Source organism: Lepidochelys kempii, chromosome 3 (genome assembly GCF_965140265.1).
Source record: "Lepidochelys kempii isolate rLepKem1 chromosome 3, rLepKem1.hap2, whole genome shotgun sequence".
In the NCBI taxonomy this organism is placed as follows: Eukaryota; Metazoa; Chordata; order Testudines; family Cheloniidae; genus Lepidochelys; species Lepidochelys kempii.
The window spans coordinates 191,185,515-191,202,788 of NC_133258.1; the positions used below are offsets into that span (position 1 = coordinate 191,185,515).

Sequence of the window (17,274 nt, forward strand, 5' to 3'; positions counted from 1 at the left end):
TTTTAAATGGTTTTGTTCATGGAAATGCCAGAAAATGTATAATGTGGGAGTTGTTGTTGTTATTGTTATTATTATTATTATTATTATTTTTAAATCCTGATTAGGTGGCTGAATATTTGGACAGAAAAAGCAATAAGAAAGATACCTGTTTCAGTGATTCCTCTTTTACTGGTTTGAGATGTGAAAAACTGAATTGATGATTGATAATACTGGACAAGTTTTTTCATTTAGCGAATGGGGAACTTCTTATAATGCGATGTGTATTAGATTGATAGCTATATAGCACTTTATTCCTATTCTGATGACCCAGTTAGCTAAGAATAATTTTCTTTTTTATGCTTTCAGAATGTAGTGATTACTACTTTATCTATTTGTGTATTTTATATTTTATGGCCTTTGTTTGTCATACAAAATATTTCTAGGCGCTTCCAGTATTTCGGATGTATATGTAATAGGTATTTGGCTAATAATATAATACAAAATTAGGAGAGGCTGGCCGTACATTTGGAAAACTGCTCTTGGTTATCGAGCTTCCAGGGGATCTCTTTCACTTGCCAGGGCTAGGTGAATAATTGTGATTGCCACCTTCTTCCTCCCTGCACACCAGCCATGCAAGAACTAAAGGAAAGTGTTAAGTCAATATTATACATAAAAGTAGAGATAAAGATGGTAACAATGCCTATTATTACGGTTGCCTGATATTTCCCATCAAAATTGTTTTCAGCTGTTTATTACTTTGCCAAACATTAACTATTTGGGCTGAACATTTCCCATGCTGAGTATCTGCCTCAGGCTAAAGTCTTCTGGAAGAATTCAGCTAAAAAGGTTGTGCCATTTCCAAGAACAATGAAATCTTCCTAATGGAAAATAGCTGGTAGTTCCATGAGATCTCATTAAAAACTAGGAAATTAACTCCATGTCATCACTATGACTGCTTCTTCTAATTACTATAGTTCACAATTTATACTATCTCATTTAGTAGCATTTGTTGATAAAGGAAAAAAGTTACTTCACTTTTGACAAACTGGCTTAGGTGTTAGAATCTCAAATACACTCTTACCTTCTAAATTCCATATGGAATCACTAACACAAAATCTGCTTCACTTTCACAAGGTTATATGCACACATAGTTCCGGAGCAACACACAGCTCAGCATATGCAAATTGTACTTTTTAAAGTCTGTTTTGTTTAGAAGTTTAGCAATAAAGAGAACAAATAAAGAATGTAATGTTACTCATAATGGAGTCAGTCATTGATCAGAGCTTCATTAAGTGGGATTACTCACTATAATTTCTGCACCAGAGATCAGGGTGTCATGATTTGAATCTCTCTCTATTTTAGTTTAGCAAATTGAAAAAATAAATTGCTAGAGCAAAACATTAGAAAAAGTTTGATTCTAATGTTTTTTAAAGTGTTTACTTATAGGCAAAATTACTTTCCTCGCTTCGACTTTATTAACAATGGGAGACATACTGATTAAAATAATTTTTCAACAGAACACTTAAACAGAATTAAAGTAAATAAATACAAAGGATTCCAAGCTGCTTGTCAAAGGAAACCATTCCAATCCAGAATTTTGTGTTACAGTAATAAATAAAAAGAAACAGACTAGGTTCTCCTGTCATTTCCCAGCAATAGGTTTGCACATGTGTAACTGTGATAAGAAACGGACCCACTATCTATTTCATATATACTGAGGGTGAACAGATAGCAACTGTGGAAAAAATGGGACAGGGGGTGGGAGGTAATAGGCGCCTATATAAGAAAAAAGTCCCAAAAAACGAGACTGTCCCTATAAAAACATCTGGTCACCCTATGTATACCTGAGATTTTATCCCCCCCAGTAGTGCAGTCAACTCTGCAGTGAGCCCATACAGCGTACCACTGACTTTAGGGGACTCTGGGCTGCGTAGGGGTCTATTTGCACACAGCTGCTTGCAGAATCAAAACCTAAGATTACATCTGGGAGTGTTCTGCACAATGCAGAATTTGTGAAGAATTTCATGTTTCTCCTGCAGAATTGGGGCTGCGGAGTTGCTGGCTGCCAGTAGGGGCTGTTGGACTCTGCAGAGCCCAGCTCGCAGTCAGTGTCGTGCCCAGCCCAGTAGGGACAGAGGCTGCATGCTTTGGCTGCCGTCTTGATCCTCATTCTTCTGAATATGGGCGAGGGCATGGGAGACTCAGCTCTGGCAAAGTGTGAGGAAGGGCAGGGCCGCACCACATACCACATCCATGGTGGGACAATAAAGAAGCTGTGGGGGGAGTAAAGGTTGTGGGGTGGAGGTATGTGAGCTCAGAGGGAGAGGGTGTGGGTGTCTGGGCTCTGGGGGTGTCCTGTGGCTAGGCTCTGAGGGCATAGGCGCTGACTCTCTGGGTAAAAAATGAGTGGGTGCTTAGTACCCACCAGCAGCCAGCTTTCCCCTCCCACCCACTGCCTCCCATACTCTAGAGGCCCCGCCAATCAACTCCTCCCCATCCCTCCCAGTGCCTGCTGCAATCAGCTGGGAGAAGGGGTGGTGTGGGGGCGGGGCTTGGGGCAGAGTGGGTGCGGGAAGATGTGGGTAGGGACAGTGCCTGGGGTGGAGTTGGAGGTTGAGCACCCTCAAAGCCTGGAGGAAGCTGACGCCTGTGCTGGAGGAAGAGGGGTGTCGATGTCTGAGCTCTGGGGGTACCCTGCAGCTGGGTCTGGTGGGTGTGGGGTGAACCTGTCTGGGCTCGGAGGGTGTCCCACAGCTGGGCTCTGGGGGAGAGGGGTATGGGTGTCTGGGTTCTGGGGTGCCCTGTGGCTGGTATCTAGGCTCGGGAGGTACCCCGTGGCTGGGCTCTAGGGGGAGGGGTGCAGGTGTCTGGGCTCTGGGGGCCCCATGCAGTCCTTCCAGCACCTCCCAACAGGACCTGAGTTGTCACAGGGGTTTCTTTAACTCTGTATTATTGGAGGAATCTTTTTTTGTTGTTGTGTGTATTGCTGATATACTTGTTGATAGGTATTTTGAAACAAATTACCAAAATAATTGAAACTGGAGTGATTATATTGTGTTATTTTGACAAAATATGCAGGATTTTTAATTTTTTGGTGCAATATTTTTAATATTTTGGCGCAGAATTTCCCCCAAAATATAAGATGATAGAGCTCCTCCATGGATAATAAACACCCACCCCAATCCATGGGGTGGGTGTTTATTATCAAGAATAAAGAAGTCAAATTTACAAGCATGAGAATAGGAGTGAAGATTTTGGTTTAAAATACACTCCCTAATGTATGGAAACTTACCCAAGCCATCTAAAAGTCTTAGATCTGCAAAACTGTCTAGAAATGTTACAAAAAGTTGTTTTCAATTAGGCAAAGATTTGTAGAAGAAAACATAGTTGCTACGATTCTGTACCCATGCGAATTAGTGACCTGAAAGCTCTGTACAACTCAGTAGCATTGTACAGATGCAGGGTTTTCAGGAGTGAATTCGAAGGGTCGTATTCAACAACAGTCTTAATCATGGGCAGTGGGTATAATAGACCAGGGAGGCAGGCGCATGGCATTTTCCATTCTCTGGCCTGGGGCTAGTTCGGCGAGCCTGGTGGTGCGGCTGGGGCTGGGGTAGGCCGGCTGGGGCTGCTCGGGCCAGCCCAGGCATGGAGTTGGCTGGCTGGCCAGCATGGCTGGGGCTGGCATGGGGCTGAGGTTGGCCAGCTGGCTGGCATAGCTGGGGCTGCCTGGGCTGGCCTGGGGCTGCTCGAGGTGGCCCAAGGCTGGGGTTGGCCTGAGATGAGGCCTGGTCGGCTGGCGAGGCTGGGGCAGCTTGGGCCAGCACGGGGCTGGGATCAGCCAACTGGTGGGGCTGGGACTGTTCAGGCTGGCGTGGGGCTGGGGTCAGCCGGTCATTGTGGCTGGGGCTGCTCATGCTGGTCCGAGGCTGGGGCTGGCCTGAGGTGGGAGCTGGGTGGCCAGTGGGGCTGGGGCAGCTTGGGCCAGCATGGGGCTGGGATAGGCTGGCTGGCATGGCTGGGGCTACTCAGACTGACCTGGGGCTGGGGTCAGCCAGCTGGCATGGCTGGAGCTGCTGGGGCTGGGGTTGGTCGGCCAGCTGGCACAGCTGGGGCTTGGGTCAGCCAGCTGGAGCTGCTCGGACTGACCCAGGGCTGGGGCTGCTCAGGCTGGGGCTGGGGTCGGTTGGCTGCTCCTTGATATTAACATAGTGCTACTGAGTAAACTTGTAGACTTCGTTGTTCTGTACAAACCAAATGTTAACATCCCATGTATTACGTAATTCTATTAATATTTTTTAAATTATTAACAGGCCTCTCTGATTTAGGTATTTTGACATGAATCTAGAAAGTCTGTTATAATTATCTTTTCAATGATGTACTTATTTAATATGGTTATCATTAACTCCAGTGAAGAGCATTCAGAATTTATCTTTATTCATGGTTGGCTGGGGGACAGCTATATAATTGTATAACATTGTATGACTTTCTCTTTACTGTGAGGGGTTTTTTTAGGGTGATTAATCTCTCTCTGGTAGTGTTTCTCTATCCTTTTCCTCTAGCACTTTGGAACCAGTCCTGCAAATACTCACTCATCTTTCATTCTTCTTTCCTCAAAATGTGGCATATATTATAAATTTCTTAATATTTAAGCATGTAGATTTCTGGGTCTGAGCCCAGATAGTATTTTTGCTATAATGCAATATGTAGAATTCAGAGGTAAGTGAAATCTCCTACCTAATTTTTAGTGTTCTTTGGGTGGCACATTGGCCCAACTGGAGTGAGTGGCATATGGCCAGGATTTCAGGATTTGTAGTTTTCTTTGTATTACAGTAATGCTTAGAAACCCCAACCAAGATCAGAGCCCAGTGTGATTAGCACTGAGCATACACCTAAGATGCAATGTCTGCCCCAAAGAGTTTAAAACTGGATCCACAAAGGGACTTCAGTGCCCAAACCCCAGATATAGGTGCCTAAATCCCAATTTTAGGCACCACTGTGTTCCACAACCTCCCTCTGTAGGTGACTAAACTCATTCTCCACCTACATTTTTGTAGCAGAAGTTCCTTAGGCACCTAAGTTTCTGCCTCTGGACATGTACATTATTGCCTCAGGCAAGTGTCCAGATGCCTATCTCATGCCTAAGCCCCAGGGTGATCCTCAAATCAGGGGAAGATAGGCATTCTCTGCCTGTGCTTCCTGTGGGGCCTGATCCAGTAGGCATGCTCAGAGGCTGACACAAAACAGATGGGGGTGGAGGAAGACCTTTAGCCCAGTGGTTAGGGTACTCACCTGAGATGGGGGAGACCCTGATTTAATGCACCCCACACTTGATGAGGAGAAAGGATTTGAATAGAGGCCTCCCACCTCTCAGATGAATACCCTAGCCACTGGACTATGGAGCGAGTCTCACTCTTTCTCTGGCCCAATTAATATTTAATTAAAGTAGAACAGTTTCAACAAGAGGCATGGAGAAAGACCCACATCAGAATATGTCCTAGTTGCAACATCTAAGTCTGTTTATGAATCTGGGCCTTACAGTCTAAATAGACAAGACAGACAAAGTGGAGGGGAACCGGACTCTTTTCCTGTATGAGAAAACTGAAGCACAGAGAGATTGTTATCACTGGAGTCTATTGGGGGTCACAATTGTGAGTGCCAATATTAGGTCAGACTGTCCAAATTGGGCAAACACCCCCAAACTGGTGGTATAGTCTAGAGTTAGATTTAACCAAACCAGCAATGTATGTGTGCTCCTGAGTCACTTTACTAGCTCACTATAAAGCCACTGACAATCCCCTTAGCACTCCAGTCTCATTTACCACTGGACTGCTGTGATGAAAGATATTTAAACCAAAGATCACCACACATTTGGTTCTTCCAGCTCCACGGAGATAGTCACTTACCACTAGGTCAGGGTATACTCCAGGGCTCACCAAAGACAATGCTGTTAGCCAATTCTTTTAAGAAACTAACTCAAAGTTTATTATATGAGAAAAGAAATTAGAGTTATTCAGAGGTTTAAAGCAGGTAAATTACATTACAGACAAAGTTTGTAAATCCAAAATGTTAGCAGGGATGTTATATCTGCTTGTTTCTGTGAGTCTCTCTGGTTTTCCAGATTAGTCCAGGGGAACTCAGTCCTTTGTTCAAAATTTCCTTTGTTAGCGTTCATTGATCCAGAGATAGCATAGGAAAGAGGTAATCAGGAGCCTTTGTTTTTGCCTTTTATACTCTTCAACCCTTTTGCTGGAAAAATCCTGGCTGTGTTATGGAGTCAGGCCTCCATTGCTTACGTGCTGGGTTGCACAGCTCCAAAGTCTACATGCAAATCGCAAATCTTTGTCTGCCTCTTCTGTGTGGAATGTGATATACAAGGTGTCTATGGGACTGACAAGTAGCAGTGTTTGTTTATAGTTCTTTTATTATTCCTGAAGAGCTAACCTGTGGGCATTTCCCAGACTCACAACAGGTCTGAGTTACAACCACATACAAAATTCCGTAACTCCATGCACAATATTGATACACATATTATAAAAAGATAATAATACGCTGCAGTTATAACTTTTCCAATGGTACCGTGCAAGGCATACTTTGTACAAAATTTATCACACTTTTGGAAAAGTGGAGACCATAGTAGTATAGATGGCCACCTTCCCCATTATATAGTATTGCAAAAGTGATTTGCCCAAAGTCCCAAAGGGAGCCTCTGTGGCTAAGCCAGGAATTAAAACCGGGTTTCTAGAGTCCTAGTCCAGTGCTGTAGGCAGAAGACCATCCATCCTACTGGATAAATTCTATTATGTTTATTTATGTAAAGCTTAAGAGGTTGAGAAAGAAGAGGTGGAGCAAGCAATATCCAGAACTGCAATTTCCTATTTTCACTAATTAAAGACTTAGCTGGAAAGCACTTATAAATTTCGTATATTTTCATTGCCTTTAATTAAGCTTGCCTTCGCATTGACAGCCTGCACCAATTACTTTTCTCAAGAGTAGCTAGAAAAACTACCCTGTCACAACAAGTGTAGGTTTATAGCATCTATAGAACGCAACTAGCATGAACCACTTCAAATCAATCTGTTTATAGTGCCCTATCTACTTATCTAGTGCTTCAATTCTCCACATGTCAGCATGTAAATCTAAGTGCCTTATTAATAGAAAAATTATAGTAAAAAACTATGACAAATCTATAATCACCTCCACTTCCACCTCCACACAAATTACCCTCCTGTACTAATCATTTAGCTTTGTTTGAAACAATACCCTTAAATATGCCTGGAATGATCTTATTCTACCTTCAGCTTCTTAAAAATAGCCCCCTAAATAAGCATAACATAAGATGCAGCAAAGCAGGCATTCACTGCTAAATCCTTTGTAGTTTTCAGGTTTTTAACATTTACTGAACCTATATAACTTGGAGATATTCTAAGCAATACATCTTATAAATATACGCGTGTGTATTTATATACCCACATACACATATCTATATATGAAAGCTTTTCATTTATTCTGAGTTTACTATTTCTCCTTCTGCCTCTCTTGTGGGTAGCTATGGATTTTTTTGCAATGCTCAATGTCCAGTGATACAGTCCCGGTGCAAATGCATCCCCATAGACATAAACAGGCATGGTGCCTGCACAGGACTGGCAGAATTGAGCTGGTCAGCCTTAGATTTTGGAATTCTCCTGGGAATGGTGCAGCCCACTGAACCCAAGCAACCCCACAAACTGATGAGAAGAGGGGAGGACCAGGTCCTGCCCTTCAACCATTCCACTGGGGGCAATGTGTACTCCCAAGAGCATGGAGGAAGCAGTCTCAGAGCCCCCATATGTAAAGGGACTCAGACAATACATGATGCTGGAGGATAAAAGAAAGCTGCTTGTGCATCCCCCTCCCTGCGTTCTGTTACAGGGGCCAGCCGGAAACTGGCCTTTTGTCATACAATAGTGGTGCTACATCCATTTGGGCTAGGGCTGTAGGATACTTTAGTTTTCTCTTATGAAGAATAGACCCAGAGGGGAGGCACAGCACTAACAGCAATGGAGTCAGCATATTGCCAATCCCAAACCTTTAAAACTCGTGTGCCAGGCACCAAAATACCCCCATGAGACTGACTTAAAAATCATGAATATATATATATATATATAATTTTTTTTTGTTATTTGCCTTCTGTTTTTTGAGGCTTTAGGGTGCATTTGAGTAACATTTTCAAGCTTTTCTCCAGAACGACGAGGGCTAGAAACTCATTTGTTTTTTCTTTCCTTTTTTAAATGAAAGCTGAGATTCTCACCTAATTACATGTCTCCAAGAGCTGAGGCTTTAAGTAAAATATCAAATATCACAAGACTTGCAATAAAATCATGAAGAGTTGGCAATACTGATTCAGTAGCACATCCATAGTTTCATTTTACAGAACCTGCTGCATGTTGATTGTGGCCATCTCTCTCTCCCAATATTTTCTGTCTCTCATTATTAATCTTCTCTCCACCTCTGAAAATGGTATATGCTTCTCTGAGATTATCTGTTGCGTGGGAGGTTGGGGTCCCCTGCAGACCCTGCTTAAGATCCTTTATACTGTCTTTATTTCTCCCCCTCTGGCAGACACTTGAGGGTCCTTGGAGCCAACAAACAAACAAAAAGTCTTTCCCCGTATTTCTTCCCTTCTGGGAGAAGGGAGTCCATGGGAAAATAATGAGAAAAAGGGTGACCTGAAACTTAGGCAATCTTCCTGGGATCAGCCTGTTGGGTTTAGTCTAAATGGCGTCTACCGCCAGTCCCTCCTTGTGGGGTGTACTGCTCTGGGGCAGGGTCATGCAGATTCAGGAGCAGTGAGGCTTGTCACTGTCTCCCTCTCAGCAAGTCTGTCTTGGTTGTCTGAGGCAGGGCTGCCCTCTTCTTGGCAGGTTTTCTTAAATTCAGTAATGTGGATTTAGTTCTGGATTGATGGCTTGGAGATTAAAGACCTCTATTCTCACAACATGTTCAGCACAGGCCGTGGCAGCATGAACTTCCCAACACTCTCCTTCCACTTTGCCCTGCTATTTCAATCCTTGACTTCCCTTCTGAGACTGCCATAAATTTTTGGTTAGTGATTCTCGTGAAGTTGCTATATGCTCTCTGGGAATTGGTCTCAAACCACCAACTAACTTTACTCACCTAAGATCACTGAATAGCCACCAGGCTAATGACTTTTGATCACTACCAGCCTGACCTAGTTTTCAATTTAAAGGTTATCATTATTATTTATTAGTAGTATTATGCTAGTAGAATAATATAAGCCTCCAAATGAGTTGAGACCCCAAGTGCTAGGTGCTGTACATACTATTCAAAGCTGATGAAAAGAGCTGCAGAGAAGAAGCAATTTTGCAGCATTCGGCAACAAGTTTTTATGGTCCTGCAAAACCCAGGAGCTGTGCTCCATGCTTTTTGGTACTGTGTACTGGCACCATATCTATTTCCATATATACAGATATAGAATTGTCTTGTAATACATACACTATATTCACATAGTAAGAGACATTCCTTGCTCCAAAGAGCTTATTACTTAATTAGACAAAGGAAGTATTATTATCCTCATTTGACAAACGGGGAAATTAAGCACAGAGGTTAGTGACTTGCCCAAGATCCCACCATGATGTCTGTGGGCAGAGCTAGGAACTGAACTTTGTTTTCTTGAGTTCCAGTCCCGTATCTTAACTTCAGGACCACTCTTCCTCTTTAGCCCTGTAACTACTCCTTTGAACCTTCCAGCTGTCGTCTTGCACAATTTTTACTTCACGGTGCATTACTTAAGAGTCCTCATATTAAGAGAATGCAGATGCACTCCAGTAGAAACAAATTCTATGACAGATTGTTAACAAAGGGTTTGACATGAGTAAAAGATGATTTGTACCTAGTCAGAAGCTGTTTGGGGAATGCTACAAACCACCACTGTACCTTAAGAGATGACTTGTATTCTCTAATATCACCATAGGAGTTTCCTCTAAGAACTGAAATGATGCTCACGTTTCATTTACAAGCTAATCAGACCTGTAGCAGACAGTGTTTAAAAATGACATTTATTCAGATGTTTTGCTAAACAGCAGATGTGCTTTGCTCAAGCATGCAAATGTCAAGGAGCAGAGCACCTAGCAACCAGTTTGTAAGATATTTTCGGCACGCAGACAGGATTCTTGGCACATAATAACAGTGTCTCCTTATGCTCTAAAACAGAACCTTCCATCATTCCACTGAGTAGCTGGGTTGTGTTCATTAACCTTTTGTAAATTGTCCCATTAACAATGCACCTATGAAAAATTAATGATACAGCACATGATAAATTAGAAACCCTCCCATCAGTAATCATCCTAGTTAGCTCCTGTTCTCTGAAACATATGGCCAGTCCATAAGCTTTTTACATAGGGACACCTTATGTTTCATTAACCTTTAATAACAAATGCACCTTGTTTGTCCCTTAGATTTCTGTTCATTCCTCATATTTTGCCTTTATCAGGCCCTTTATCAATATGCTGAATTTTCTGGGAAGTCTGTCTGTTACAAATTTCCTTATCGAGATTTTTGTCCCTCATTCAACAGGGTCTGGGGGTTCCTTTGAAGGTATCATTAAAATAAAATCAGACTTGAAGGTGTTCAGTGCAGGACTGAGTTCCTTGGCACCTGATCATCTTCTCACTGAGGTCAGTGTGAACAAACCCAGACCACTGTGAAGTGGTGGCAGTGGGCTATTATTAAAGTTGCAAATAATTTCTTTATTAGGGCTGGGCAAATGGCTAGTCTTTGTCACCAGTCCAAACTGGCGTCAGTGCTGTAGTGATGTAAGAACCTAGATAGCAGGAAGAGCTCATGCTTCAGGACTCAGAGGCTGTTGCCAGTGAGTGGGTGGCAAGAGAAGGCTGACTGCATGGGTAAATGTTCTCCTCTGCTAACCACATTCCAAAGATGGACACCGGAGCACAGGTTGATCCGGGCTGGCATTGTCATGATATTTCTACACAAATGCCAGCACATGACAACACACTCCATACTTGCTAAATGCTAAGGCTAAAACACACATTTTGTGTCCATATCTATTACGTTTGTATAGTTTCCCTTTAGGAAAGTGGTTGTTTATCAGAAATTGTGATTTCTAGAAGTCACAAGTCCAGGATGGGCAGGAATGGTGTCCCTAGCCTCTGTTTGCCAGAAGCTGGGATTGGGTGACAGGACATGGATCACTTGATGATAACCTGTCTGTTCATTCCCTTTGGGGCACCTGCCATTGGCCACTGTCAGAGGACAGGATACTGGGCTTGATGGACCTTTGGTCTGACCCAGTATGGCTGTTCTTATGCTCTTACAACTGAGTACATGTTATGGACCTTTGGTAACTTGGCCCCAGATCCTTAAAGGTATTTAGGTTCCTAACTTCTGCTGAAATCAATTGGAATTAGGCAGTTAAATACCTTTGAGGGTCTGGGTCTTGCTGCTTAATAGAAAGTCTGTCTGATGCCAAGAACCCCCTTTATGCTGAGAACATGTTAGGCTAGAGTGGAGTGTCATACTCCAAGGACCTACTCATAGTATGACATAGTTCTGGTCTCCTTGTCTCAAAAAGGATATAACTAAATAGAAAAGGTTCAGAGAAAGGCATGAAAACACTTAAGATAGGGAAAGATAAAAAGATTAGGACTCTTTCATGAATGAGGGGATGAGCAAGGTACGTACAATGTGGAAGGGATATTAAACCTCCTATTTCAGGGTGTAAGTCAATCTCTAACTGTTTGAGACCATAGTGAGACCTAATGTGTATGGGGGGTGCAGGGGAGGCAGATTATCCCACATCTTCCTACTGTGGGGTTCTTATTCCTTCCTCTGAAGCATCTGGTGCTGACCAACACCAGAAACAAGACACTGGGCTAGATGGACCTTGGGTCTGATCCAGTCTGGCAATTCCTGTGTCCATAAACTAATTAAAGGTGTATCAAAGGTCATTTAGTAATCTCCCATTTGTCTCTCATAATTAAAGGAAGGGATATCCAATGGAGTTAAAAGGCAACACACAGCTGATAGAAGGAAATACTTTTTAACACAATGAACTATTAACAAAATAGAACTCATTAACAAAAGCTGTCTTTGAGAATCAGAGTTTAACTGGATTTTTTAAATGATTAGGCTTCTATATGAATAAAAAGAAGAGCAGCCACAGTGTCACCTACAAAGATATAAATTATTATTCTAAAAAATTAACTGGAGTGTTTCAAGCAAAAGGCAAGGAATACTAATACTTAGACTTCAGGGTCTAAGCCAATCAGTGACTAACAGGAAATTTCACACATTTGCATATTCTTGTATGAATACCAATTCCAGCTAATTCATGTGTAGTTGTACACCTTGGTCTGGAGCACCTGATACAGGCCTGTGATGGAGGCAAAATATTGGACTAGATGTTCCATCGGCAATTCCATGACCCAATAGGGAATTAATAACTATGTTCATAGAAATTTGTCATTGTAATGCTTAGTGAAAGATCATAAACAAAGATCCTTTCTCAACCCCAGTGCTAAGCACTGCTTCTCATTTATCTAGCTGATAAATGAATGTGAAAATCTTTGATTTTACCAAGCCGATATAAGAATAATATATGACAAGGCTTGTATCTTAGATGCCCTTTGAGAGGCTTGACGAGGATGTCCTGGGGTATTTATCAGGCTGTATCTTGCTTCAAATACATGTCCTAGTAACGTATATATGCCAAAGGAGAGGAAGAATGATTCAGTGGTTAGAGCACTAGTTTGAGATTTGATAGATTTTGGTTTAATTCCCTGCTCCAACACAGACATCCTGTGGCATGTTGGGCAAATCCACTTAGGGTATGTCTACACTACGAAATTAGGTCGAATTTATAGAAGTCGGTTTTTTTGAAATCGGTTTTATATATTCGAGTGTGTGTGTCCCCACAGAAAATGCTCTAAGTGCATTAAGTGCATTAACTCGGCGGAGCGCTTCCACAGTACCAAGGCAAGTGTCGACTTCCGGAGCGTTGCACTGTGGGTAGCTATCCCACAGTTCCCGCAGTCTCCGCTGCCCATTGGAATTCTGGGTTGATATTCCAATGCCTGATGGGGCTAAAACATTGTCGCGGGTGGTTCTGGGTACATATCGTCAGGACCCCGTTCCCACCCTCCCTCCCCCCGTGAAAACAAGGGCAGACAATCATTTCGCGCCTTTTTTGTCTGCTGCCAGCCAAAGATGTAAAGGATAGATGGAGTGGGTCAGAACAAGAAATAGACCAGATTTGTTTTGTACTCATTTTCCTCCTCCCCGTCTAGATCACACTGCAGTCAGTCACAGAGAAGGCGCAGCGAGGTTAATCTAGCCATGTATCAATCAGAGGCCAGGCTAACCTCCTTGTTCCAATAACAACGATAACTTTGGTGCACCATTTCTTATTGGAACCCTCCGTGCAGTCCTGCCTGAAATACTCCTTGATGTACAGGCACACCTTTTGTTGATTTTAGCTCCCTGAAGCCAACCCTGTAAGCCGTGTCGTCAGTCGCCCCTCCCTCCGTCAGAGCAACGGCAGACAATCGTTCCGCGCCTTTTTTCTGTGTGGACGCCATACCAAGGCAAGCATGGAGGCCGCTGAGCTCATTTTGGCAATTAGGAGCACATCAACCACCACACGCATTATCCAGCAGTATATGCAGCACCAGAACATGGCAACGCGATACCGGGCGAGGAGGCGACGTCAGCGCGGTCCCGTGAGTGATCAGGACATGGACACAGATTTCTCTGAAAGCATGGGCCCTGCCAATGCATGCATCATGGTGCTAATGGGGCAGGTTCATGCTGTGGAACGCCGATTCTGGGCTCGGGAAACAAGCACAGACTGGTGGGACCGCATAGTGTTGCAGGTCTGGGACGATTCCCAGTGGCTGCGAAACTTTCGCATGCGTAAGGGCACTTTCATGGAACTTTGTGACTTGCTTTCCCCTGCCCTGAAGCGCATGAATACCAGGATGAGAGCAGCCCTCACAGTTGAGAAGCGAGTGGCGATAGCCCTGTGGAAGCTTGCAACGCCAGACAGCTACCGGTCAGTTGGGAATCAATTTGGAGTGGGCAAATCTACTGTGGGGGCTGCTGTGATGCAAGTAGCTCACGCAATCAAAGATCTGCTGATATCAAGGGTAGTGACCCTGGGAAATGTGCAGGTCATAGTGGATGGCTTTGCTGCAATGGGATTCCCTAACTGTGGTGGGGCTATAGACGGAACCCATATCCCTATCTTGGCACCGGAGCACCAAGCCGGCGAGTACATAAACCGCAAGGGGTACTTTTCGATAGTGCTGCAAGCTCTGGTGGATCACAAGGGACGTTTCACCAACATCAACGTGGGATGGCCGGGAAAGGTGCATGATGCTCGCATCTTCAGGAACTCTGGTCTGTTTCAAAAGCTGCAGGAAGGGACTTTCTTCCCAAACCAGAAAATAACTGTTGGGGATGTTGAAATGCCTATATGTATCCTTGGGGACCCAGCCTACCCCTTAATGCCATGGCTCATGAAGCCGTACACAGGCAGCCTGGACAGTGGTCAGGAGCTGTTCAACTACAGGCTGAGCAAGTGCAGAATGGTGGTAGAATGTGCATTTGGACGTTTAAAGGCGCGCTGGCGCAGTTTACTGACTCGCTTAGACCTCAGCGAAACCAATATTCCCACTGTTATTACTGCTTGCTGTGTGCTCCACAATATCTGTGAGAGTAAGGGGGAGACGTTTATGGCGGGGTGGGAGGCTGAGGCAAATCGCCTAGCTGCTGGTTACGCGCAGCCAGACACCAGGGCGGTTAGAAGAGCTCAGGAGGGCGCGGTACGCATCAGAGAAGCTTTGAAAACCAGTTTCATGACTGGCCAGGCTACAGTGTGAAAGTTCTGTTTGTTTCTCCTTGATGAAACCCCCCGCCCCTTGGTTCACTCTACTTCCCTGTAAGCTAACCACCCTCCCCTCCTCCCTTTAATCACCGCTTGCAGAGGCAATAAAGTCATTGCTGCTTCACAGTCATGCATTCGTTATTCATTCATCACACAAATAGGGAGATGACTACCAAGGTATCCCAGGAGGGGTGGTGGAGGAGGGAAGGAAAATGCCACACAGCACTTTAAGCACAGCACTTTAAAAGTTTACAACTTTAAAATTTATTGAATGACAGCCTTCTTTTTTTTGGGCAATCCTCTGTTGTGGAGTGGCTGGTTGGCCGGAGGCCCCCCCACCGCGTTCTTGGGCGTCTGGGTGTGGAGGCTATGGAACTTGGGGAGGAGGGCGGTTGGTTACAGAGGGGCAGCAGTGGCAGTCTGTGCTCCAGCTGCCTTTGCTGCAGCTCAACCATACACTGGAGCATTCTGGTTTGGTCCTGCAGCAGCCTCAGCATTGAATCCTGCCTCCTCTCATCACGCTGCCGCCACATTTGAGCTTCAGCCCTGTCTTCAGCCCGCCACTTACTCTCTTCAGCCCGCCACTTACTCTCTTCAGCCCTCCACCTCTCCTCCCGGTCATTTTGTGCTTTCCTGCACTCTGACATTATTTGACTCCACGCATTCGTCTGTGCTCTGTCAGTGTGGGAGGACAGCATGAGCTCGGAGAACATGTCATCGTGAGTGCGTTTTTTTTTCTTTGTAAGCTTCACTAGCCTCTGGGAAGGAGAAGATCCTGTGATCATTGAAACACATGCAGCTGGTGGAGAAAAAAAAAGGGACAGCGGTATTTAAAAAGACACATTTTATAAAACAGTCGCTACACTCTTTCAGGGTAAACCTTGCTGTTAACATTACATACATAGCACATGTGCTTTCGTTACAAGGTCGCATTTTGCCTCCTCCCACCGCGTGACTACCCCCTCAACCTTCCCCCCTCCCTGTGGCTAACAGCGGCGAACATTTCTGTTCAGCCACAGGCAAACAGCCCAGCAGGAATGGGCTATACTGAGTGTCCCTGAAGAAAAGCACTCTATTTCAACCAGGTGACCATGAATGATATCTCACTCTCCTGAGGATAACACAGAGAGATAAAGAACGGATTTTGGTTGAATGCCAGGAAACATACACTGCAATGCTTTGTTCTACAGTGATTCCCGAGTATGTGTTACTGGCCTGGAGTGATAAAGTGTCCTACCATGAAGGACGAAATAAGGCTGCCCTCCCCAGAAACCTTTTGCAAAGGCTTTAGGACTACATCTAGGAGAACCGCAAATGCCAGGGCAAAGTAATCCTTTCACATGCTTGCTTTTAAACCATGTATAGCATTTTAAAAGGTACACTCACCAGAGGTCCCTTCTCCGCCTGCTGGGTCCAGGAGGCAGCCTTGGGTGGGTTCGGGGGGTACTGGCTCCAGGTCTAGGGTGAGAAACAGTTCCTGGCTGTCGGGAAAACCGGTTTCTCCGCTTGCTTGCTGTGAGCTATCTACAACCTCCTCCTCCTCCTCATCTTCTTCGTCCCCAAAACCTGCTTCCGTATTGCCTCCATCTCCATTGAAGGAGTCAAACAACACGGCTGGGGTAGTGGTGGCTGAACCCCCTAAAATGGCATGCAGCTCATCATAGAAGCGGCATGTTTGGGGCTCTGACCCAGAGCGGCTGTTCGCCTCTCTGGTTTTCTGGTAGGCTTGCCTCAGCTCCTTCAGTTTCACGCGGCACTGCTTCGGGTCCCTGTTATGGCCTCTGTCCTTCATGCCCTGGGAGATTTTCACAAAGGTTTTGGCATTTCGAAAACTGGAACGGAGTTCTGATAGCACGGATTCCTCTCCCCAAACAGCGATCAGATCCCGTACCTCCCGTTCGGTCCATGCTGGAGCTCTTTTGCGATTCTGGGACTCCATCATGGTCACCTGTGCTGATGAGCTCTGCATGGTCACCTGCAGCTTGCCACGCTGGCCAAACAGGAAATGAGATTCAAAAGTTCGCGGTTCTTTTCCTGTCTACCTGGCCAGTGCATCTGAGTTGAGAGTGCTGTCCAGAGCGGTCAGAATGGAGCACTCTGGGATAGCTCCTGGAGGCCAATACCATCGAATTGTGTCCACAGTACCCCGAATTCGAGCTGGGAACGTCGATTTAAGCGCTAATCCACTTGTCAGGGGTGGAGTAAGGAAATCGATTTTAAGAGCCCTTTAAGTCGAAATAAAGGGCTTCACTGTGTGGACGGGTGCAGGTTTAAATTGATTTAACGTTGCTAAATTCGACCTAAAGTCCTAGTGTAGACCAGGGCTTAGTCTCTCTGTGTCTCGCTTCCCCGTCTGTCAATCTGTTACGCTGCTGAGAGAACATATATTT

The 17,274-nt window shown here is 44.6% G+C and overlaps 1 protein-coding gene across 1 annotated transcript; it reads right to left on the reverse strand.

Moving 5' to 3' along the window:
• Positions 1–10,090: 10,090 nt before the first annotated feature.
• LOC140908849 (uncharacterized) lies at positions 10,091–16,982 on the reverse strand. The gene is made up of 3 exons (XM_073336745.1): positions 16,271–16,982; positions 15,578–15,683; positions 10,091–10,265 (listed from the first exon to the last, which is right to left on the reverse strand). The coding sequence occupies exons 1-3, from the start codon at positions 16,851–16,853 to the stop codon at positions 10,091–10,093; spliced, it is 864 nt and encodes a 287-aa protein (XP_073192846.1). The 5' UTR covers positions 16,854–16,982.
• Positions 16,983–17,274: the final 292 nt, after the last annotated feature.

Coding starts and splice junctions, on each gene's coding strand:
- LOC140908849 (XM_073336745.1), bottom strand. CDS start 16,853: ATGCAGAGCTCATCAGCACAGGTGACCATGATGGAGTCCCAGAATCGC. Junction 15,684..16,270: donor AGGCGGAGAAGGGACCTCTG/GTGAGTGTACCT, acceptor TTTCTCCACCAG/CTGCATGTGTTTCAATGATC. Junction 10,266..15,577: donor ATGTTCTCCGAGCTCATGCT/GTCCTCCCACAC, acceptor AATTTTTCATAG/GTGCATTGTTAATGGGACAA.